The sequence below is a fragment of the Filicampus tigris genome, chromosome 14 (genome assembly GCF_054856515.1).
Source record: "Filicampus tigris isolate MCC_2025a chromosome 14, RoL_Ftig_1.0, whole genome shotgun sequence".
In the NCBI taxonomy this organism is placed as follows: domain Eukaryota; kingdom Metazoa; phylum Chordata; class Actinopteri; order Syngnathiformes; family Syngnathidae; genus Filicampus; species Filicampus tigris.
In genome coordinates, this window is record NC_141230.1 from 20702752 (window position 1) to 20726553 (window position 23802).

Here is a 23802-nt window from a genome sequence, read left to right on the forward strand (position 1 = left end):
GCCCGCCCGACTTCTAAGCAGGTATGAATAAAACATTCCCTAGCACATCCAATTGCACTGCTCGTTCTTTTAGTAATTTTAGTAAGAATCTTTTTATATCTTTACTTTGATTTTAAACTATTTTTTTGAAAACGCTTTTAAATGTTGTACTTTTAATTCTGTGAAGAACATTGAGTTACCTTGTGTGTAAAATGTGCTGTGTTAATAAAGCTGTCTTTCCATAGCACATGATCACATTTAAGAACAACAGAGGGACTTTACACTTGCCAGATTTTATGAAATAACACCGCTGGTGGTGAACTGCAGGTGAAGTAACTGTGGATATTTCTAAAATAAATACATGAATACATTTTTTTCATAATTCTATTCGCCACTTCTACATAATCCCCTAGTTTGCCATTCAAACAGTCTCACACGCCGCTCTCCTTTTTTTAAAATTATTTTTTACGTTGACTTTGGGCATCAAGTTTGCGCTATAAATCCTACCTAACAAAAAGTTGCATTTTGACGTCACATGACCAGAAATAAATCCATTGGCCTGTAGATTCGCTTGCTAGCAAACTTGCTATTCAAATCCCCCTTTCAGCGTTAAGTTTTCGTAAAAAAATGTTTTATGTTGATTCAGCAACTTGAAATTGTTGGTGTGAAAAAAATGGGGATCTTAAAAAGATTTTCAGGTGTGTAAATAACCAATTTATTCCACTCAAACGTTAATGAGCACCCGGTTCAATTATTAAAGTAAATATCTGATAGGGAAAACGAGTCTACGTATTACGCATAGGCATAATCTTGCCTAACTAAGGAAATGTTCCCCCGACCACTGCGTGGGTTGTCGGTCTCTTGGTCGAACCTCCTCCCTCCTTCCTCCGGTTGCGACTCAGCCATGCCCAGTTAGATAAATCACTCCCACTCTCTGCTAACCTGCACACTGGGGCCGCGCACCGTAGAGGGGATAGACCGTGATCGCCGAATTCTGTTGCACTGGGAGTCCACTTTCTTCTCCGTCTCTGGTGACCTTTAAGTGCAACATTTGCAAAGCATGTCCGGTAGAAGCATAGCCGCCAGGGTGCTGGTTGCTCTGTGCATCGGGACCGCAGTGCACTGCATGCCCAAGGGGAACCACAAGAACCGAAGGCAGGCACAGCAGCATCACGTCCCCTCGGTGTCCCAGGGTAAGTTTGGGCTTCTTCTTGCCTGCTCACATCTTAACTGAGTCATTCGCCTCCATGTGACATTTCAACATACAGTACTTGATGATCCTGCTATAGATAGATGTTTGTATCCGTTATTTCTTTTCATCAAAGTAAAAAGTTGCAAATGAGAAAACAGTCATTATGCGGAATATTGGAGAGAGACTGATGTGTTAATGGAAGATGGAGATTGTGAACAAAGAGCCAACTGGTGGTGGGTGGCGAGGGGAGCAAAAGTGGAAAAGCAGTAGTTGTCCCTGCTGCAAATGATTTACGGTATATTGCGGTGCCCGGGGGTCCTTTTGAAGTCAAGTTAACACATCTGGGGTCAACTTCACAGACAATGGAAAATCTTACCTAACAATAAAATGTTTTTTCATTAAAATGCATAAATATTGTTGTCCCACCTACAAATGATGTATGACTATGTCAGGGGTCCTTATGAAGTCAATTTAACACATTTTGGGTAAGATTCAATGACGGGGAGTCCTATCTGATTAGAAATGTTTTTCATCTAAATTACAGGTGTTAGTTGGAACAAAAGTTTTTGTCATTGAACTCAAGAGTTTGTTTCCACAGCATCAAATATAGTGTTTGTCATTGTGTACGGGTTGAGTGTATTTTCCCCTCTCATATTGTAGACAGATGGACTTTTCCCTTTTTTTTTGTTGAGACGTCTGCTTATTGCTTCCAGCTTGTATCAGCCACCCAGCATTGTTTTACCTGCTTTCTTCTCGTGTCCTGCCAGATGGCTGCATAGAGAAGGGTCATTTCTACAACATTAACGACCAGTGGGAGCGGCAGTACTTGGGCAGCACTCTGGTGTGCACTTGTAACGGAGTCGCCGGCATTAAGTGTATAAGCAAGCCTGAAGGTGAGTTAGCATGTGTGTGCCTGCTGTGTTATTTTATCAGCACGTCTGTCTTTATTTATCTTGCTGTCTGAGACAAAACAAACACACCTTCTCTTGTGACCCCCCCCCCCCCAACACCTTCAGCTGAAGAAAGATGCTATGATAAGATCAACCAGCAGTACTACACTGTGGGAGAAACATATGAGAGACCCAAGGATGGCATGATTTGGGATTGTACCTGTATCGGATCTGGCAGGGGGAAAATCAGCTGCACCATTGCCAGTGAGTTGGGACCTTTCCACAGGAAGTGCTGCCATTAATTGTTCACACCGCAGAACCACACTTTCCGGCTCGCACACAGCTGTTTTTAACATCTTAACCAAATTTTAAATTGTTAGAGACCCCACACAGTATGAATTAAAAAAAAAAAAAATCTTTTACGACTGCTTTTATATTGTGTGGTGTACTCGAAATGACACAGTCACTGTCATGGCAGGGCATGGCGAGGCAGCTTTATTTATATAGTGCATTTCATACACATGCTAACTCAATGTGCTTCACATAATTAAAAATACAACATTTAAAAGTATTTGCAAACAAAAGGGTTAAAGGGGAAGTCAACAAAAATATATTTTTTTCAAGAATAAGTTCTATGCAGGCCCACTAGTTGAAACAAGCCATTCTGATAAATATTTGTGCAATAAGAGTTAATCCACCCGTTTTAGCGGCCATTTTGTCACTTCTGTCGACTGAAAATGACATCGCAGTTGCTCAAGGCTCAGGCAACGACCAATCACAGCTCACCTCTTTTCTGAAGCTGAGCCGTGATTGGTCGTGCTTTGTTCATATCACAGCACGCACCAAGCAACTGCATGACCACGTCACTTTACGACACTGTCGCAACACTTGTCGCAGCTTGGCATACGTTCATACAATGCTACGAGCTTGAATGTAATATAATCCTCAAATATATTAAATGACATCGCTCACCATTCCCTGTACCACAAAATCTTTCAGATGCAGCTGATAATTGGGTCTTTGCTGACTTTAATTGCTAAAGTATCGGATGGTGTGCTATAGACTGATGCCAATAAAGTTGTAATCGCCACTTTATCCCAACAGTTGTCTCACAAGTGCGCTGTTGTGCAGCTGCTTGCACTTAGCTGTGTGGTTAAATAATGACAGAAATGTCTCGTCTTTGTTTTTTGTGGAAGTGACACACATGCATGCATCCGCCCCCTGTCCGACTAGATCGTTGTCATGAAGACGGGGCTTCGTATAAAATCGGAGACACCTGGAGGAGGCCTCACGAGACAGGAGGCTACATGCTGGAATGCGTCTGTCTGGGTAACGGCAAAGGAGAATGGACCTGCAAGCCCGTTGGTGAGTCATGTGGAAGCACGCACACACGCGCACACACACACGCACTGGCTGTGTGGTGACATGGAGGATGAGTCGTTATTGTTTGATCACTCTGCGCAGGGTAGCGTGTCTCCACATTAGTGTTATGTAGTAAACATGATTAATATTGATATTTTACGATGCCCACTAAGTGTGATTGTGTGTGTGTGTCCTGCAGCTGAGCGTTGCTATGACAACACGGCGGGCACATCCTATGTTGTTGGGGAAACATGGGAAAAGCCCTACCAGGGATGGATGGTTGTGGACTGCACCTGTCTGGGAGAAGGAAGTGGACGCATAACATGCACTTCCAGAAGTAAGAGACCCCTGACCTAAATTGAAATAAGTGTATCTCTTAATATTTTCAGCATTATTTTTCTTTACTTTAATTCACAAGTTCATTTGCTTGTGACATTCTGAGAACTCCCTCACTGGTAATCGATGTATGTTCCCATTTTGTCTCTGCGCTATCAAACTCGTCTTTGTCTTTTGTCGTTTTGTTTTGTAAGTGTGTACACAAGCTCTGTAGTGTCATGTTACATTTCTTATTAGGAACAAACTGGCAAATGCCTGGATGTGCGTCACACTAGCAAAAAAAAATAAAAATGTAATTACTGCTGGTTATTTTTGGGCTAGTCACATGTAACTAAGCACACTGCTGCCTCTGAAATACCAAACATCAATCTCTGCTGTGCGTGTATATTGACTGGATAAAAAAAAAAAAAGTATAAATGACATTACATGGGCTCCATTCATATCCTTTAACAGGGCTTGAAACTGCGACCTATATACTCGCAAATGCGCCCAACTTTTCAGTGTGTCCTAGTAAACATTTAATCCGGTCGCACTAACGGTCGTATTTTGTTTCTTGACTTGTGTTAAATAAACGCATCATATAAGTTCACTTAAACGATCCTTTTCCATTTTTTAATTTCCAATTTTTAAACAAAAAACAGGGAATGACTCGTTCCCGTTCAAAGGAGACAGCAACACTGCCCCTTTAGGTGCTGATCCACAAACGCACCATCAACAATTCACGAGCAGAACTGAATATTTACCAATGATAAGTCATGATAAATGCACACGCAACATTAAAAAGCACATGTGAAAATATTTGTGTAAATAATTTTGAGACAAATCTCTCCCCATAGTTTAAGAGCTGGCCCCATGAGTTGAACAAAATAACGTTCACATAAAAGCAAAGCCTTTGTTTGTTAGTTTTTTGGTTTATGCCTTCTTTGAAAATTACATAAAATTATTGACCTGCTTTGTCAGCCACTGCTTGTTGCATACCAACCTTTTGTTGCAGTAAAATATTTAGTAATTTTTTTTTTTTTTAAACGGTGCAACCAAAATCCAATAAAAAACGTTGGTCGCGCCAGTGCAAAAGTTAGTGGAGAGCAAGTAATACTTTGCAATGTTTCCAAAATGAATAAATTTTTATTCTGAGTAATTCTAAGAATATGTATTACTCACATCTATTCCAGATCGTTGTAACGACCAAGACACTTTGAGCTCCTACCGTATTGGCGACACATGGACTAAGACGGACGCCAGAGGCAACCTGCTCCAATGTCTGTGCACCGGGAACGGTCGAGGGGAGTGGAAGTGTGAGAGGCATGCCTCACTTCACACTACTGGCCTGGGTGAGAACTGATGATATCCTGATGCTTTTCTTTTTCTTTTTTTTTTTTTTTTTTTGCACCCCACTCCTGCTCCCCACGCCGAGAGAATAACGTATAACAGACAGACGTGTCGAAGGGGGGTAAGCGCCAAGTGTTGACGTGAGAAAGACATGTCTTGTAACTCTTGATCATGATCTCATAGGGAACACAGACTTGGAACGGAGGGTGAAAAAAAAAAACTAAAGGCAGGAGAGCGTTAAGCAGGGAAAAATGTGCTTCAAGATGTTGAAAGAAAAACTCTGATGTTCTCCCCAAAATTCATTGAAGTTAATAAAGGGCAGTTTCAACATGGTTTCCTGCGACCTGACCTAATTCCCACGTTCTATTTCAGGCACCGGCTCTCGCGTGATCACTAATATTCAGCCTGCCGTCTACCAGCCTGCCCCCATGCCCGAGCTTCCGCAAGAAGGACCCTGTCGCACTGACTCTGGACTTTCCTATTTTATTGGACAGCGCTGGCTTAAGAGTCAAGGAACCAAACAGATGATGTGTACTTGTCTGGGCAATGGCGTCAGCTGTGAACAGTGGGGTAAGTTTTGCTGTTTAGTGCTTTCAATCAAACCGTTCTTTCTAAATTGGAGCTTCGAGTCCCTGTAAAGTGAAAATAAATATGTCTTGTGAATTTGACACACCACAGAGAATGAATCAATACTCAACTTCAGCTATAGCGGGGAGGGGGGCAACTCATGTCGTGACTAAAAGCCAGTTGACACATTTGAGCCCCGTTTAAATGATCTTCAAATATGTATTTGGAAACAAATGTCAGAATTCACTTTACAAGGTGTCACACATTGTCACACGGTTGTGTTTTCATCCAGATGGCCCAGCTCCAGTGTATGGGGGCAACTCGGGAGGTCAGCCTTGTGTGTTCCCCTTTGTCTACAAGGGCAAGACTTACCACGCTTGTACCTCTGACGGTCGTGCTGATGGACAGCTGTGGTGTTCCATTTCATCTGACTTTGAGACCGACCAAAAGTATTCTTTCTGCACAGAAAAAAATGGTGAGCCAGTAACGCAACTGCCCAGATTGCAGTAATTTGGAGCAACTGGAAAGCCGGATACAAATTTGGTTGTCTCCTCTCCTAGTAATCGTGGCAACCAGGGGCGGCAATTCAAACGGCGCTCTGTGCCAGTTCCCCTACTTGTACAACGGCCGGAACTACACCGACTGCACTGCGGACGGTCGCAGAGACGGCATGAAGTGGTGCGGCACGACGACAGACTATGACGGCGAACAGCGCTTTGGATTCTGCCCCATGGCCGGTAAGTGGGAGTGTAAACTGGAAGAGAAGCCATTCCAGATGTGTGGGCTGGAATCCCTTCATCGCTGCGAAAGAAAGAGCAATGAAGGACACATTTAAATGTGCCTCGCAGACAACGGACAATCGTAAATTAGAATTTCCCAAATGTTTCGCAATATCTGCAGGCCAGATATGTCTCTTTAAAACATACACCGTAAATCTTCTCAACGCTAGTTTGTTTGCCACGGAACCAGCGAAAATAATTAGCGGATCTAATTCCAATCATGCTCCCCCAGACGGTAAACATTTCTCCTCCCTGTCTGAACAAGGTGACGGCCAACTCAATTAGCATGTAAGCTCGTAACAGGGTGGAGTTAAAAGGAGTTTTTGTTGAGTTTGTTTGTTTCTTGCTCAAGTCATTTGGCTTGTAAGGGAAGTGTTGCTTTGTTGAATTGGTGTCAGTTAGACCTCTGCAGGCAACAAAAGGCGCTGAAAGCAATGAAACACCAGGGGGTTATTGACGCTAACGTCTGTGAAGTATTTATGAAAGGGTACCGATGATACGAGCGGCGCGTAAGATGAAATTTCCCACCCAGGTGAGTTAGGCAGCCAAACTCTCAACATGACTAAAAAGTTGGACGTAGCGTCTCAGGGAAACTATATCCTGTGAAAGCAAGGAGAGTGAATCTCAAACAAATCTTTTGAGCGCTATCCTTCAACAAATCTTTGGCAAACTAGCTTACATCAAAAGCTCCTTGGACTTCAAAGTTGGCAGATGGGAGATGAAATAGTCTGGCAGCAGACTGTCAAAAGTGGAAACACTGGAAACATCTGCAACAGTGAGGTAACATTGTTGGGGTACTTTGTGTTATGTAATAACTTCCCCTTTGAAATAAGCTCATTTTGTAAAGAGGCAGCCAATGAATGTATCCTCATCTCAATTGAATCATATGATAATTCAATTTAGTGTTTTATTTTCCTATGAATCTTTTCTATAAATCTTGGCCCCCAAGTTTGGCCAACACCCAGTTGTTAAGAAAATAGCCTGTCAAGCAAGGTTTTAAGAGCGGGGAGTTGGTTGCCTTTGCGCACCAGGGGGCCTTTGATTCGGACTTTAATGACTTAACAAAGACTGTCAAAATAAACGTTGTAATTGAGATGTTAATGGTGGATGCTAAAAAGAGTCTCGATACACCCCCACTTTTTTGGGGCCGTGGCACTTGTTGAAAAGGTTAACGCTGTGTCAGCCATGTGGTCTTTTGGAAACCGTTTGTAGCCATCAGGAAGAATTTGCATCAAATACTCCCTCGTTTCTACTCGATACACTGTAAAACAGGATGGTGACCTATAATGTGCATATCTGAATCGCAAAATCTGGACTTTGGTACTGTGAGCTTATACTCCAACATAGCCTTCCAGTCACAGTCACAGCCATTTTTACCACATAGAAAGGTGTATCTTGACATGCCTTCAGCAATTGAATTTAAACCAAAAGTGGTGCAGTAAACGCAGACTTTTATGAGAATCGTTTTAAACAAAAACAACCCAAAACCCCCATCAATCATTTTTAGTCCGAAACTGTCACGTCAATGGCCCCTTTAGAGGCCAGGTGGTCTGGACGCGGAGCAGGTCTATTTCATGGCGGCATTCCAACACAGCAGATGTACTATCTCCTCCTGCCGACACGATACTATAGTGTGGCTTGTTTAGACTGAACCAAACAATTCTGGCGCGATGCCTTCCACTTCATGATTTTTCGATAGCGCACCGGCATCCTGCACTTCAGACGCTGCAAGCGATGCGACTGAACGCGATTGAACCGTCTCACAGTGTGCGGGGTCTGACATTTTATGAATATGATATCCTGCTCAACTTTTAAGACACATCATCACATTCAAACACTTGGCATAAAGATGCGTGTAGTTCATGCACACGTCGTCTTTAACTATCTCTCTTTTTAATGTGGAGCACATGTCGAACACACACAATCATTCCAAAACAGGCACACAGGACAGATGTTTCTGTTTTTTGGTCATTACAACGCAGATGTTCCCTACTCGGCTAATCAGCATCCCGGTTTTCACTTGTGTCTTCCAGCCCATGAAGAAGTGTGCACAAGCAGCGAAGGGGTCATGTACCGCGTGGGGGACCAGTGGGACAAACGGCATGATGTTTTGGGTCACATGATGCGGTGTACCTGTGTGGGCAATGGCCGAGGAGAATGGAGCTGCGTTGCCTACTCCCAACTTAAAGGTATGCGCCGTGTGGCTGTAAATGTGGCCTCTCTGTGTGTTGGAATACTGGAGAGCAATATTGATATCACATGAGTGACAAGTTGAAAGGTCGTGGGCGACGCATAATGAGCTGCATGTCATAAGGTTAAAGCTGAGTACTCACACCTGTGCATTGCGGGTTTCCAGTTGCACCTGCACGACACGCACGCGCGCGCGCCACATGTTTCACCAGCCGTGAAAGACGTTTCTTCATTTGGCCTTTGCTCATGTCCTTGCATGTCTTTTTTGACAGCAGTTCTTTGTTGTTGTTGTTGTTTTTTTTTTTTCAGACCAGTGTATTGTGGATACTTTGACCTATGAGGTGAACCAGACCTTCACCAAGCAACACGAGGAAGGCTATACGATGAACTGCACCTGTTTTGGACAGGGGCGTGGCCGCTGGAAGTGCGACGCCATTGGTGGGTTGACGTTCTCCTTGCAAAGGTTTACGGAATGCAAAATTGACAAGAGGAAATATGGAGCCGAGTGGGCCCACATGTATAAAAAAAACCCAACAAAAAACGATGTAAATAATGGTGCAATTAAAATGTATTGCGCATAAAAGTTAAATACAAAATGGACTAAATTTAATGTTAAAAACAAACAGGTCTTAAAGGTGAACTCAAATGTCATGAACTTTAACGTTAAATACAACTGGACTGTTTTGAGACAGTGATTCTTTTGTGAGAGGGAGCCTCTGTACCACGATTGATACTCGTACCACACTTTGAGAATCACTGCGCTGAACCCCCATGCTGCCTTTAAATTAAATAACAATAACAATCATTTGTCAATGGGACGCATATTCAAATTTCCAAACCATTGTTGTACCTGCACGCAGACCAGTGCCAGGAGCCAGAGACACGAGCCTTCTACCAGATTGGCGAGTCCTGGGACAAAGTCATCCATGGAATCATGTACAAGTGCTATTGCTATGGTAACGGCATCGGAGAGCTCAGCTGTGAGCCCCAGCAGTCTTATCCTGGTAAGCTACTTCATCAATCAAAGTTAATGGCCAAGGCACATTCGTGACTGATGTTTTCGGAGTGATACTACTTTAAAATTGTAAAAAAAAATGTTTAAAAGTTGTGGTTGTAGTCTGCAGTTGTATAGAACTACACTGGATCACACTGAGATGTGTTTCTCCAGCTACATGCGAATTTAAATAATGCTAGAGCCATTCTCCACCAAAGTAATTTACTCTGAAAATATCCCTCTGACTGTCAATCAAAACTTGCCCTTATATTTTTGCAAAGATAATATTTATGGAATACTAACATTGGGAATGAGAAGTGTCATAAATCACATTTAAAAGGGGGGGCCTTGACTTTGATGTGTGACAGAATGAGATTGGTGGGGTGTGAGTTACTCCCCTGCAACCCCCCCGAAACACACGCACACGCACGTTTGTGGCCTTTGTTGCAGCACGCATGTGGCACTTCCCCTTGCCATTACCACAGCTGTACAAAGTGCTAGCGTGCAAGCGCGCCACACACGCACGCAATCAAATTTAAATCTCTAAAAGGACAATTTTACATTCGATTTTTCTTGATTATTTCTCATTTCACCAAACATCCCAAAGAGTTTTAGTCAGTGCTTCATCACACGCTATTTCCGTGCAGGTAAACTGCTCATTTATGAACAGAAGCGTTAGCCAAAATCAGCCAAGAAAATGGTGCGAGGTATACCGGTACTTTATGGAGCATTTACTCTTGGTTAAGCAGGTTGACAAGGGATAAAAAACATTTCAGCTGTAACTGGCCGTAATGGCAACCAGCTGTGGTGTGTGTGTGCGCGTGTGCGTGTGTGTGCCATTCAACATGGCTGGATTTTAAAAGTGAGAGCGAAGTCTGGGCTCCAAGTCAGGGTACAACCATAAAAGGTAAAAAGAAGAAAGCCCAATGGGAATGCTCGCTAAGCTCCATTATGATAAGATCCTTTAAAAGGCTTATTTGCTTTAATTGCTCTTCTGACTGTAATGGAACTCCCTCTTTTGCAGCATGACTTTTTTTTTTTTATTAGTTAAATGAACCAATTACACTTTGTTACAAGGAAATGAAGTGTGTATTTCAAAAATGTAAAAAACATACAGTAGCAGTTATATAGCACAGTCCATGAAAAGGTATTTTTGCATGTGTATGTATGTACAATGTACATACATGACATTGAATGCATTGATGATGTGATGTGTGGGAATCCGCCCTCCACTCGTCAGCGGCCTGTGGCTCTGCGACAGTCTTTAATTGGTCCCAGATTGTTTTTAAGGTATCTGCTAGGACGTCTGGTTAACCGAGCCACTTGCTCGGAAACCTTGATTACAGGTCTGCTGTTTGGAAAAGTGGTGAGCAGCCGCAGTTCTTTATAGAAGCTACCAGTTTCTATCAACAGAGAGCTTATGTCGGGTCTGATCCCCACATGTTGTAAGATGACTTGATACCTTCTTTTCTTTTCGTTTCCCAAACAGGAAACATGTTAGCTTCTTCTATTTAATTGTTGTTTTTTTTATATATACTTACTATTTCTACCACTGGAATGTACGGTGACTCACAGATGTGATTTGAATGATTTCGGCAGCGATGACATAATAGACTTTTAAATCGGAACTCACGTCAGCCACCGAGAAAACGGCAGAACTTGAAGGTATTCCAGGGCGATCGGGGAACTTGTTTGCACAGATGTGGGGCAGATGCTGAATGGTTTTCGGCAGAAGGCGGCAAACCTCGGCGGCTTGAAAGCGTTTCGTATCAGTGCACTTGGACATACTTATGATGGGTGTGCCCTTTCAACACCCAAGAGATAAATAATCACTTGCTATTTGGGTGTTTTATGAGGCCATTCTGATGTGGAATCCTAACAAATGCATAATGGTTCCATTCTCAGCTGCTGTTTGGACCATGTTGAGCAAATTGACCATCTGCTGTAACTTGGGCACGATGTTTATTGTCTTTCTATAGCGCTTGTTAACCTTTGTTAACCTTTCAACAACAAGCTGGCCGCGATACAATTGCAGGCATTCTTAATCATTATCTGAAAATATTATTCTGGCCATATGGTCTTTAATCTGAATTATACTTTGACAGCATTCCAAATGTGAGGTCAGTAAATCTGATTTTACCACTATTTGTTTCTATTCTGTGGTCATTGAGTAGATGGTAGAGACGGGTAAATAGCAGAGCAAGATTGTCTAGTCTTCTCCCATATGGCTGCTGAGGTCCAGGCTGGAATCTGACAGTTCCATGCTATTTTTTCTTTTTCCTGGAAGAAATTCCTACTGCATACCTTTTAGCAGAGGAGATTAGTGAGCCCCTGTATAGACAAGTAATCTGATACTTGATCAGATAAAGATTGAAATCGGATCATCCTGCCCTTTGAATTTCTGTCATGTTGTCAAAGATGGACAGGCCTGATTTCTGTGCTTTTGTGTTCCTGCCATCTCTCCAAGGTGGTCAGCGTCCTGTCCAGGTGATCATAACAGAATCTGGCAACCAACCCAACTCCCACCCTATTCAATGGAACGCCCCACCCTCCGCCCACATCACCCAGTACGTCCTCAAATGGAGAGTGGTGAGTCTGACATTCAGGTAGTATCTCTGTTGTCACTGTGGTAGTGCAAACATTGATAGCACTTGATTGTTTAACTTTTGAAAGAAAAATAGCAACAACGCATGGACGGAGGTGATGATCCCTGGTCATCTTAACTCCTACACCATCTCTGGATTGAAACCGGGCATCACCTACGAGGGTCAGCTGATCAGTGTGTTGCGGTTCGGACGGCAGGAGATCACACGCTTTGACTTCACCACACATTATGGATCATGTGAGTTGAGGGAGTCCAGGTTTTTTTGGTGTGAATTATATGAATGCTCAGGAGACAATTATTCAAAAATACGCCAATTTTTGCCGTTCTAGTCCTGACAACATTCAAACATGTATTCAAACCATTCTAATGTCAGCATATTCACCTTATTCCGGGCAATGAAACTATCTTCCACATCCCTAAATTCCTACCTTTTTTCACAATTCCGCATTTTCCGTGAAAAAAAATCCCTTTGAAATGAATAACGACACGTTCCAAATTTACGTCAGTGCTTCCATATTTGATAACCGATTCAAACCCTTCCAACTTCAAAATTCAGGACATACTATTTTTCACATTCCCAAAGTTGTGACTGACTTTTTTTGTACTCTTTTCTTCTGTCCCTTTCACAGTGGCTACATCACAAGGCGAGACCACCCAACCTCCGCCTGTGGTGGACACCTCCGAGTCGGTGACAGAAATTACCTCCAGTAGCTTCGTCATCTCGTGGGTCTCTGCCTCCGACACGGTCTCCGGTTTTAGAGTCGAGTATGAACTCAACGAGCAGGGACACAGCACTGGGGAGCCAGTGGTTCTTGGTAAGTACGGCGCAGCAACTCTCATCTTGATAAACATTCATATATGCCACAAAATAATCAAGCTCTTAAAATGTTTCTTTTCAATAATATGTTCCATGCAGGCCCACGAGTCTAAACACGGCATTCTGATTGATAATGTATTTGTGGATTAATAGTTATAAGTTAAGTTAAAATCCACCCGTTTTTGTCCGTCTGAGGGGGCAGCCATTTTGTCACTTGCTGTCAACTGAAAATGACATCACAGTTGCTCAGGGCTCAGGTAACGACCAATCATGGCTCAGCTTCAGAAAACAGGTGAGCCCTGATTGGTCGTTACCTGAACCCTGAGCAACTGTGAAGTCATTTTCAGTCGACAAAAGTGACAAAATGGCCGCCCCTGAGATGGCGGATTTTGCTCCTTTACTCATATTCCACAAATGCAATATTAATCAGAATGCTGTGTTTAGACTAATGTAGGCTTATAGAACATATTATTGTAAATAACATTTTTGGGTTGACTTCCCAATTGAGTATTTTCTGCGATATAGTGCTAGGTTCATGAAATGAAAATGCTAGCAAAAAGCGCTGGGTTGTAAAACCTAGCATAGAACTGTACTTCATTGCATGTTTTTGTTATTTATTCTGATTCTTTGCTTCATCTGTGTTTCTGTGTCCTGAAAAAAACGTGCACCTCTTACCCACGTATATTCGAGGACCTTGACGATTGGTTTATTTTTACTTACCAAGAACTATGGGCTAACATGTTTGTGTTTACTCTGGCCAGACCTTCCCCGTACGGCTACATCAGTGAACATCAATGAGCTGCTACCTGGGAGGAAGTACACGGTTAACGTCTATGAGGTGACGGATGCTGGAGAGGACAACCTCATTCTTTCTACTTCACAAACGACCGGTAAGTGCAAACTTTGACATACCTGTACATTCTCTCTTATCTCATCTGAGGCGCAATGTGTATTTTTTTAAGTACTAAAAGCAAAGAAAAGATCTTACGCTACTTTTGTTCCATGTTCCAGCTCCCGATGCCCCTGCTGAACATGAAGTGGAGGATATCGGAGAAACCTCTATTGTGATTAGCTGGGATAAACCACTGGCTCCCATCACTGGTATGACAGCTGGCGTGATAGTCACGCCCAGCCGATGCATGCACATGATCAACAACTATGGACTACATCCACACTTAAACTTTTGTCCTTTCCACAGGCTATCGAGTCGTCTACACACCGTCCATAGAAGGCGAAAGCACTGAGCTGACTCTTCCTGATACAGCAACGTCTGTGACTCTGAGTGACCTACGGCCGGGGAAATTGTACAATATTAGCATCTACGCAGTGGAGGACAGTTTGGAGAGCGAGCCCATTTTTGTACAGGTCAACACTGCCGGAGATCCACTGCCAGGTATGCTGGTGTGCTATTTACGAAGAATGAGCTTTGGCTTGGAGGTTACAAATCCTTAAAAGTCACAGTAAGAATATGGGTCCTACTTATTACAGAGCACTCAAGTAGGCCATGATCATTTTACCTGTTGTCAGCCAGTACATCATCAAAATGGTGTTGAAGTTGTTATTTTTGTAAAGTGTACTAATATTTATATATTTATGATGTGTTTTCACTTAACAGGGAATAAGGTAGCCTTATTTCAAATCATCCACCACGCCATTGAATCTTATGACCCTTTTATGTCTGAGTTTGGAAACCTTCCGGCCACCTTTATTATTTATGTTTCCTTTACCTAATACAGTAAATTTGAAATTGTTTTCCAATGGAAAGTGACGTCACAGACTTCACAGCTAGTGCACTTTTGTTCTGATTGACAAGAAATATGTCCAATTTTCCACTCTGCCAGGTCCAACATGTGGTTGGCCGATGCTAGAAATGCGTATGTGTGAATGTGTTTGCATAACCTGTCTGATGGAATAAAGATGTGGGACCTGGTTGAGGGTGCACCACCATTTTTGGAATCTCAATCTGTTATTACAGAAGCGCGAATGGCAAGTGGACAATTTGTTGATTTTGTCGATTGTTTAGAACCAGTCCTAAGCCATTATCTAATTTGATTTCAGCGGTTGACCTTGTATTTGCTTAACCAGGGTTGTAATACGATTTTATACAGGTCGGGAGGATATCGAGTTCATTTTATAAGTGTCCTTTTTATTCTGTCTCGTTAAAGAATGAAAACCTAACACCAGGTGTCTTTTCCCTGTCCGCAGAGGAAGTAACCTCCCCAACAGACTTGCAGTTTTACGAGGTATCAGATAAGAAAATAGTTCTGACCTGGTCCGGCCCAGCCGGCGACGTCTCAGGTTACCGGGTCACTGTGGTCCCAGTGGACGAGTCTGGCTCTCCTCAGCGAGAGATGACTCTACCCGTCAGCCAAAACGCCTACATGGAAGTGACCCACCTGCAGCCCGGAACGCTGTACCGCTTCAATGTCTACACCATTCACAATGGAGAGGAGAGCATACCACTTATTGGGGAGCACACCACAAGTGAGTATGACAGACAGAACGCTGGATGGACAAAAGTATTGGGACCAACTGGGCATTCCACCTAAAGGAACCAAAAATGGGAGCAAATATTACATTCAAGTACTTCCACATAAATCCAGTCATGTCTTTTTGGATCCATTTTTGTGCGCTGGGGCGGAGTCCTGTTGGAAACAGAAACTGTTCCCACAAAATTGATTTATGTAATTGTCCAAAATGTCTTGGTAAACTGAAGACGATGGGAGGAAGGAACAACGACATCTCGCAGGCTGGATTTCAGACTGGATCAGTGTTACCGCGCCAATTTGTGATTATGCATTTACTCTTGATTCTCAAAACCTTAACGGCTTTAACGTCTCCCTTTGCAGAGCCCGATGCTCCAACAGATATCCATTTCTCCAACGTGACAGAGGACAGCGCTGTCATTCTGTGGTTCGCCCCACGAGCCAAAATTAGCGGATACCGCCTCTTCCTCACCGTCGAGGGCTCCAACCCCAAGCAGCTACGCCTGCCGACCCGGCTCACCCAGTACACCCTCCTCAACCTGAAGCCGGATACAATGTACACTGCCACATTGCACTCAGAGCAAGACAACACACTGAGCGAAGGAGAGACAGCTGTGTTTACTACTAGTGAGTCCTAAGATCACTCTTGGCAAGCGCATTTCTTGGTCAAAATGTTTCAGGGAAGGGACAATGACCTGAGAATGACCCCGACTTACTTTTGTGTTTGCAGACCCACCGATGGGTAACGCTCCCCATTTCAGCACTGATGTTACTGACACTTCTATTATAATCTCTTGGACTCCTATGCCACGCGTCAGCTACAAGGTATGCAACACTAGCCTCATTTCTTGAAGAGAAAAATGCCAGCATGTCATAGCAGATACCACATAAATAGGCCACCTCAGGGCTGTGATGGTGGCCAAGGCGTACACACTAGAATGAGCATAATGTGGGGCTTGCAATTGGTAAATGGGATTTGAGTTACAAGTGTGGTCATGGAACAAATAAAACGTGTAAGTCAAGGCACCAGAGTTAAAGAGTAAGTCAACCCTAAAGTTTTCTTTGCCTCCACCAGTCTAAAAACGGCATTCTGATTAAGATTGCATTTGTGGAATATGAGCAAAAGCCACATGTTTTTTTTTTGTGCATTCTCAGGGGACGGCCATTTTGTCAATTTCTGTCGACTGAAAGTGACATCACAGTTACTCAGGGCTCAGGTAACAGCCAATCACGGCACACCTTTTTTTCTGCAGCTGAGCCATGATTGGTTGATACTTGAGCCCTAAACAACTGTAATGTCATTTTCAGTTGACAGCAAGTGACAAAATGGCCGCCCCCCCGAAATGGACAAAAACGGGTGGATTTTACTACTTAACGGGGAAGTCAGCCTCCCAAAAATCTTTGCAATAATGTGTTCTATTCGTCTTCACTAGTCTAAACATGCCATTCTGATTAAAACTGCATTTGTGGAATATGAGTTAAGCAGCAAAATCCATCCGTTTTTAGTCATCTCAGGGGGTGGCCTTTTTGTCTTTCTGTCGACTGAAAATAACATCACAGTTACTCAGGGCTCAGGTAACAACCAATCACGGCTCAGTTACAGAAAACAGATGAGTCGTGATTGACAAAATGGCCGCCCCCAGAGATGGATAAAAATGGGTGGATTGAACTGCGACTTGTTGGTCCTGCATAGAATATATTATTGTAAAGAACATTTGGGGGTTGCCTTCCCCTTGAAAATGCTTCTCTCAGTGACGGTTAAATAGAGCAGCTGTCCCTTAGTACTGCAAACCTCTGGGAATGATCAGATTGGTCCAAATATGTCACACGAGTGATGAGAATGCTCTGCGCTTTGTCCATATTCTTGGGAAAACATTGCCCTCTGACCTTTGCCTCCTGTATACTAACGCACGTCTGCGGCTTTTCTCTGCCGTGCTGACCATGCCTTCATTTATCTCAGTTGACAGTGCGTCCCAGTCAGGGCGGAGAAGCCCCTCGAGACGTGACCTCAGATTCTGGAAGCATTTACGTATCCGGTCTGACTCCCGGAGTGGAATATACATACAGCGTGCAACCAGTCATTAATGGACAAGAACAAGGAACTCCCATCACCCGCCGTGTCGTCACACGTGAGCGGAAGCCGCTAAATATTGTATTCTCTGTTCCTTCTTTACTGTGTGATTGATTTGACTTTTCTCACCAGCTCTGTCACCTCCCACTGAACTGCACCTGGACTCTAACTCGGGCACTGGAGATATTACAGTCCAGTGGAATGGAGCAAGCACACCAGGTACACACACAAAAAAATAACCCACATGTGCATGAAGAAAAAAAATGATTAAACTCACTGATAACCCTTGCAAAAATGTTACTCCACTGTCTCTTTCTTCTAACTACCGCCCACTCCCCCTCCCCAGACATCACTGGCTATCGAGTAACATGCGCTCCCACCAATGGGCAGCAAGGAAACAGCGTGGAGGAGTTTGTGCAGGCTGGCGAGAACTCTTGCACCCTTGAGAACCTCAGTCCAGGAGTGGAGTACAACATCAGCGTTTTTACCGTTAAAGATGACATGGAGAGCGCTCCGATATCAACAACCATCACTCCAGGTGAGTTTTAGTTGCAATAGTAGTCTTAAATACGGGAGTCAGGTGAGCCACAACTTTGATATGATTGTCTTACACATTTGCGTTGTGAGCTAGGGGTCCTTTCCGTTATTTGATCCCCCTTCTTTTGAGCAAGGCTTTTATAGTATCAATTTGAAAGTTAATGTGTGTAGCATTGCCCTTTCAACAATCAACAGATACTATAATGCTATTCTAAACTAACTCAAGATGCCATTATAAGCATACCAAACTCTTTTGTGACACAAATCCTTATTATGGATTAAGGATTTCCTGCGGAGACGTGACTAATAATGCTTTTGTGATGTGCGGATGTAATATACAGTAATTAAGAGATTTATTAGGCCACCCTCCTCCGTAAAGAAGTCCGGGTACCAATTTTTGGTGGGTTCTGTGCATTGAAATGGAAAGAGTCCAAATTAAAGCACTGCATGTAGCTAGGTAGTCACTATTTTTCTCTTCTATTTTTTACGTTTACCAATGTACCTACAGAGTGCTTTCAAGTTATTTTCCCATCATTTCAAAAGAAAACATTTTAGAACTGCAGTACTATACTGTGAAGCTGCAGTACTTTTGCTGGCAGTTACACGGTCATTTAGATAAGGTGGTCTAATAAATGTAAGCGCTGCCTATTATCCAAAACAACAGCAAGTATCTTCCATTGGCGTGATATGGTGAATACATATCTCACTATACTGGAAGTTGAACCTTATTGGCTCTCTCCTTTTGCCTCTTTTTGTCTCTTTTTACTCATCCACTTTCTGGCCCTCATGATCAACCACTTCCCTTTTGCTGGACTCTACCTTCTGTTTGTCTGCTGTTCTTTTTGTGCTTTCTGCTTCTCTCCCCTGCCCGCCCTCAAACCATCCCATCACAGAGGTCCCACAGTTAACCGACCTCAGCTTCGACGACGTTAGCGACACCACGATCAGCCTTCGCTGGTCTCCGCTCAACACCACAGCCATCACTGGTTACAGAATCACGGTGATGGCGGCGGGCGAGAGCGTGCCCATCTTCCAAGACACGGTTATGCCAACGACCGGACATTATACGGTTTACGGCTTGGAACCTGGTATCGACTATGACATTAGCGTGATCACCGTGACAGAGAATGGAGAGAGTGAACCCACCCTGGTCACACAACAGACTTGTAAGCAAAAACCTTCACCAGACTTTTTAGGACTAACTTTTGTGTAACGGGAGCCAATACAAAATCTGTGTTTACTCTTTTTTTTCCGTAGCTGTGCCGGCCCCCACTGATCTGGGCTTTGGTCAGGTAGGGCCGGACCTTATGGAAGTCACATGGGTCTCACCACGTGTCCCCAACAGGGCTGACATCAACAACTTCCTCATTAGGTTTGAACATTAAATGCTCTTCACATTCGCTAAGGTGAATTCAGAGATTTGTGTGGAAATACATTACACATGTTTGAAGATAATTGCTAATAAAAGCGCCGATGCGCCTCCACTAGTCTAAACACGGTATTCCGATTGATAGTGTGTTTGTGCATGAAACATATTATTGTAAAGAACATTTTGGTGTAGTCTTCCTCTTTAAGGCTAACTGTGCAGTATGTCCTCAAAATGTCATTAGCTCATTCACTGCCATTTACGAATTTATTTGTCTTTTGTCAATCCAGCCATTTGTTTCAAATGTTTTCAAACGTTAGGGTAAACGAGGGTCTGAAAATGTCTGGCAGTGAATGAGTTAATGCTCTTCTTTTCTCCCTAGGTACCATCCCATTGACGACGACGAGGACCTTACAGAAACCAGTGTCGATGGCACAATGAACAACGTTGTGCTGAGGAGTAAGTTGGAACAAAAAACAACAATTATACAACCGCTTCCAACCATACAACGCAAAGTCTTTTTTCAACATTCTTTTCCTCTCCGGACAGATTTGTTGCCAAACACAGAGTATCTGGTGAGCGTGGTGTGCGTTTATGAGCAGAGAGAGAGCTCGCCCCTTGTCGGTACCCACAAAACCAGTGAGTCTCTCTGACCCAAGAGTTTTATTTGATCCTTTTGCCTTGCACTCCGTCACAAAGCCCCAACGCACCCTTTCTTTCGATTGATGCCGTTTTAATTTGACATTGTTGTGTCTCTCTCCCAACCTTGCTCAGCTCTGGATTCACCAGTGGCGCTGCGTTTCTCTGAGATCTTCACCACCTCCTTCACCATCCACTGGCTGGCTCCCCAGAGCAAAATCAGCGGCTACCGCATCCGTTACCAGATGACCAGCGGTGGAAGAACCAAAGACGAGAGGCTACCCCCTTCTAGGAACCACTTCACCCTGACAGGACTGGCTCCAGATACCGATTACCTGGTTAACGTCTATGCGGTTAGCGGGGCGCAGGAGAGCCTGCCGCTTAGCGGGAATCAGAAGACAAGTATGAAATCATGTCGTTCTCATATGACACCACGATTGTATTGGCGAATAGTTTGATTTGATCTGGTTTTGTGCCTTTTCTCCAGTTTCCGATGCTCCTACAGACCTGGAAGTGCTCGACTCCACCCCCACCAGCATCACCATCCGATGGGATTCCCCTCCTGTCACCGTGCGCTACTACAGAATCACTCATGGCGAGACAGGTAGATCAATAAGTAGTTTGGCGATGATATATAAAGATGATAAATTGTTAAATGAGATCACTGTTGGTATATTTCCTCTTAGAGAAAAGATTATCTTTGTGACATATGGATTTATCTACTCTACTGTATGTTTATCCACCTTACAGTGGAAGTCAACTAAAACATTTTTTTTTCAAGAATATGTACTATGCAGGCCCACTAGTTGAAACAAGGCATTCTGATAAATATTGCGTTTGTGGAATAAGAGTTAATCCACCCGTTTTTGTCCATCTCGGGGGGGCGGCCATTTTGTCACTTCTGTCGACTGAGAATGACATCACAGTTGCTCAGGGCTCAGGTAACGACCAATCACAGCTATTTTCTGAAGCTGAGCCATGATTGGTCATTATCTGAGCATCTGTGATGTCATTTTCAGTCGACAGAAGTGACAAAATGGTCAAAAACGGGTGGATTGTGCAGTTTAACTCATATTCCACAAAGGCAATATTAATCAAAATGCCGTGTTTCAACTAGTGGGCCTGCCGGTAACATATTCTTGAAAAAAATATGTTTGGGTTGACTTCACTTCCTCTTTTACTGAACTTAAATGAAACTCTTCAAATGCTGTCAATATGTGTTCCAGCACTTCCCTGTCAATGTTCTCATCACCATTTCTGTCCCCTCATTCAGGAGGCCACAGTAATCCGAAGGAGTTCACCGTACCTGGCTCTCAGTCCACCACGACAATCTCCAACCTGCAGCCCGGTACGGACTACACTATCACCGTCTATGCCGTAACTGGCCGAGGAGACAGTCCTGCATCCAGCATTCCCATCTATGTCACACACAGGACAGGTACAACACACACACACTTGTACAGTCATGTGTTAGTGAAACCAAAAACAAAGGCTTCTTTTCTTTCCTCTGACACACCCTCATCACTCCTTCCCCCTTTCAGGAGTTGACTCCCCTTCTGACATGAAGGTGATGGACGTTGACGACAACAGTGTCACCGTGAGGTGGAGCCCCGCTCAGGGCCCCATCAAGGGCTACAGAGTGACCGGGGTCCCCAGAAATGGACAGGGCTCATCTTTCACCGAAGTCGTGGCTCCGGGTAATGTCACATTTTTGATTTGATATTTTTGGGTGAACTTGACTGGCTCTAAATAGTCTTACCTTTCTTCCCGCTTATCATTTCCTTCACGCGTTTGCTCACCCAGACCAAACAGAGATGACTTTCTCCGGGCTGATGCCAACAGTCGAGTACACTTTTAGTGTTTATGCTCTGGGACAAGATGGAGAGAGTTCTCCACTGGTGGTGAATGCTCTAACGAGTAAGGTTTTTCGACCAAAGAATGACCATTCCCTGCTAGTTTGCAGCATATGACTCTTTGAATTCTTTCCCTCATTTTTAGATGTAGACCGGCCCAAGGACCTGACCTTCTCGGACATCGACTCCACTTCTTTACGGATTAGCTGGGACAGTCCCGATGGAATTGTTACGGCTTACCGGGTCTTGTATTCCAGCCCTGAGGAGGGTGAACGAGAGCTGCGCCCTTCTCCTCGAGGAGATGCTGAGTCGGCCGTTATCTATGGCCTGCAGCCAGGAACGGAATACACTGTGAAGGTCATCGCCCTGCACGACGACACGGCCAGCACAGCGCTGGTTGGAACTCAAGCCACAGGTTTGAGATGTTCATTTGCGTTCTGAAGCCACGAAATGCGTTTGGAGAGTAAATATACTCATATATTTCGATTTTAATTCTGTACGGAAGCTTTACTCTACGCTGTACGTTTTGGGGTTTTTTGATAGGGATAAACCAATTATCGGCCGGGCCGATTGTCGGCGCGATATTCGGCATTTTGATGAATATCGGTATCGGCCTTTTTTTTTTTTTTTTTAAATCTGATGGCCGATAATAAATCAACTTAATACTGTGCTAACGTCAAGGAACTATTTGTTTAAATTTTCAGTTAACTTTATTAGTGATTCCACTGACCCTGGGAGCACGCTGTGCCTTTTGGTTTTGTTTGAAATCAAAACAAAGATTAGTGAAATTTGAACATTTTTGTCATTTTGAAATTTTGGAGAACTTTATGTACTGTCGAAAACTATAGGGAGCAATTGTTGAAGTTTTCATGACCCTGGGAGCTCCCTGAACTTTGTTAGAATTTTACAACAAAGATGCATATTGTCAAAAATATATAATAATAAAAAACATCAACATTATGCAAACCTGAAAAAAATGTCCAACAAACATGCGTAAAGGCATTTCAACAAAGTTAAGGGTTGTAATTTGTTTTATTTTTTGATGATATCGGTTATCGGCCTCCTTGACTACTAATAATCAGTATCGGTATCGGTATCGGACCTGAAAAAAACATATCAGTCTATCTCTAGTTTCTAATCTGCTGTTGGTTTTCGATTTTCTGTTGACCCTTATTAGCAGGAAAAATCACATCTCATCACGTAATTGATGCAGAAAATGTCTTCTATCGCTGTTTTGCCCCTCTTTCAAAACAGGGCTCTCACCCCCCACCAACCTCCAGTTCTCCCAAGTCGGCCCCACATCCTTCACCATGCATTGGGCCGTGCCAGGTCAAGAAAACAGAGTAACTGGCCAGACGGGCCTCACAGGCTACCGCGTTGTTGTCAACCCGAAAAACAAGAGCGGCCCCACCAAGGAGATGAATCTGGCCCCGGACACAACAAAGGCCCACATCACTGGACTCCTGGTGAATGTCTCATATATTCACGTTTTAGGACTAGAGAGAACTTTCATTGAAGCATGAATAGACTGCTAATTCCTCCAGTAATTATAATCATCCCACTGTTGTCTTTATTGTTTCCTATATGTGAAAGTAGAGTTTGAGTTACGGCTACTAGTTTTATCTTCCATTCTTTACAGTAACAAATCTGACCCTACTGTTATGACTTCTCTTTTCTTCTAGGTTGCAACTACTTATGATGTTCATGTGTTCTCCTTGAAAAACTCCCTGACCAGTCGGCCCGTCCAAGGAGAGGTTACCACACTGGAGAGTGAGTTTTGTTCAAACATTGTTTCAAGTAGACAAATAAA

General features: G+C 43.5%; 1 protein-coding gene across 1 annotated transcript in view; it reads left to right on the top strand.

Annotated features, from left to right (window-relative positions):
- Positions 1 to 599: 599 nt before the first annotated feature.
- The window catches only part of fn1a (fibronectin 1a), a 29850-nt gene continuing 6647 nt past the window's right edge, over positions 600 to 23802 (top strand). Inside the window, exons 1-36 of the mRNA XM_086051840.1 lie at positions 600 to 1172; positions 1939 to 2064; positions 2188 to 2325; positions 3295 to 3426; positions 3623 to 3760; positions 4932 to 5090; positions 5461 to 5658; positions 5948 to 6130; positions 6216 to 6392; positions 8468 to 8623; positions 8934 to 9062; positions 9485 to 9628; positions 12086 to 12207; positions 12292 to 12460; positions 12853 to 13038; positions 13802 to 13930; positions 14052 to 14141; positions 14239 to 14433; positions 15246 to 15524; positions 15890 to 16153; positions 16257 to 16351; positions 17487 to 17655; positions 17730 to 17816; positions 17944 to 18135; positions 19028 to 19300; positions 19392 to 19506; positions 19883 to 19959; positions 20050 to 20139; positions 20275 to 20541; positions 20627 to 20743; positions 21413 to 21577; positions 21681 to 21836; positions 21943 to 22056; positions 22138 to 22407; positions 23247 to 23458; positions 23675 to 23762. Coding sequence (XP_085907966.1) covers positions 1040 to 1172; positions 1939 to 2064; positions 2188 to 2325; positions 3295 to 3426; positions 3623 to 3760; positions 4932 to 5090; positions 5461 to 5658; positions 5948 to 6130; positions 6216 to 6392; positions 8468 to 8623; positions 8934 to 9062; positions 9485 to 9628; positions 12086 to 12207; positions 12292 to 12460; positions 12853 to 13038; positions 13802 to 13930; positions 14052 to 14141; positions 14239 to 14433; positions 15246 to 15524; positions 15890 to 16153; positions 16257 to 16351; positions 17487 to 17655; positions 17730 to 17816; positions 17944 to 18135; positions 19028 to 19300; positions 19392 to 19506; positions 19883 to 19959; positions 20050 to 20139; positions 20275 to 20541; positions 20627 to 20743; positions 21413 to 21577; positions 21681 to 21836; positions 21943 to 22056; positions 22138 to 22407; positions 23247 to 23458; positions 23675 to 23762 — 5734 coding nt within the window. The 5' untranslated portion in view covers positions 600 to 1039. The remainder of the gene's footprint in view (positions 1173 to 1938; positions 2065 to 2187; positions 2326 to 3294; positions 3427 to 3622; positions 3761 to 4931; positions 5091 to 5460; positions 5659 to 5947; positions 6131 to 6215; positions 6393 to 8467; positions 8624 to 8933; positions 9063 to 9484; positions 9629 to 12085; positions 12208 to 12291; positions 12461 to 12852; positions 13039 to 13801; positions 13931 to 14051; positions 14142 to 14238; positions 14434 to 15245; positions 15525 to 15889; positions 16154 to 16256; positions 16352 to 17486; positions 17656 to 17729; positions 17817 to 17943; positions 18136 to 19027; positions 19301 to 19391; positions 19507 to 19882; positions 19960 to 20049; positions 20140 to 20274; positions 20542 to 20626; positions 20744 to 21412; positions 21578 to 21680; positions 21837 to 21942; positions 22057 to 22137; positions 22408 to 23246; positions 23459 to 23674; positions 23763 to 23802) is intronic.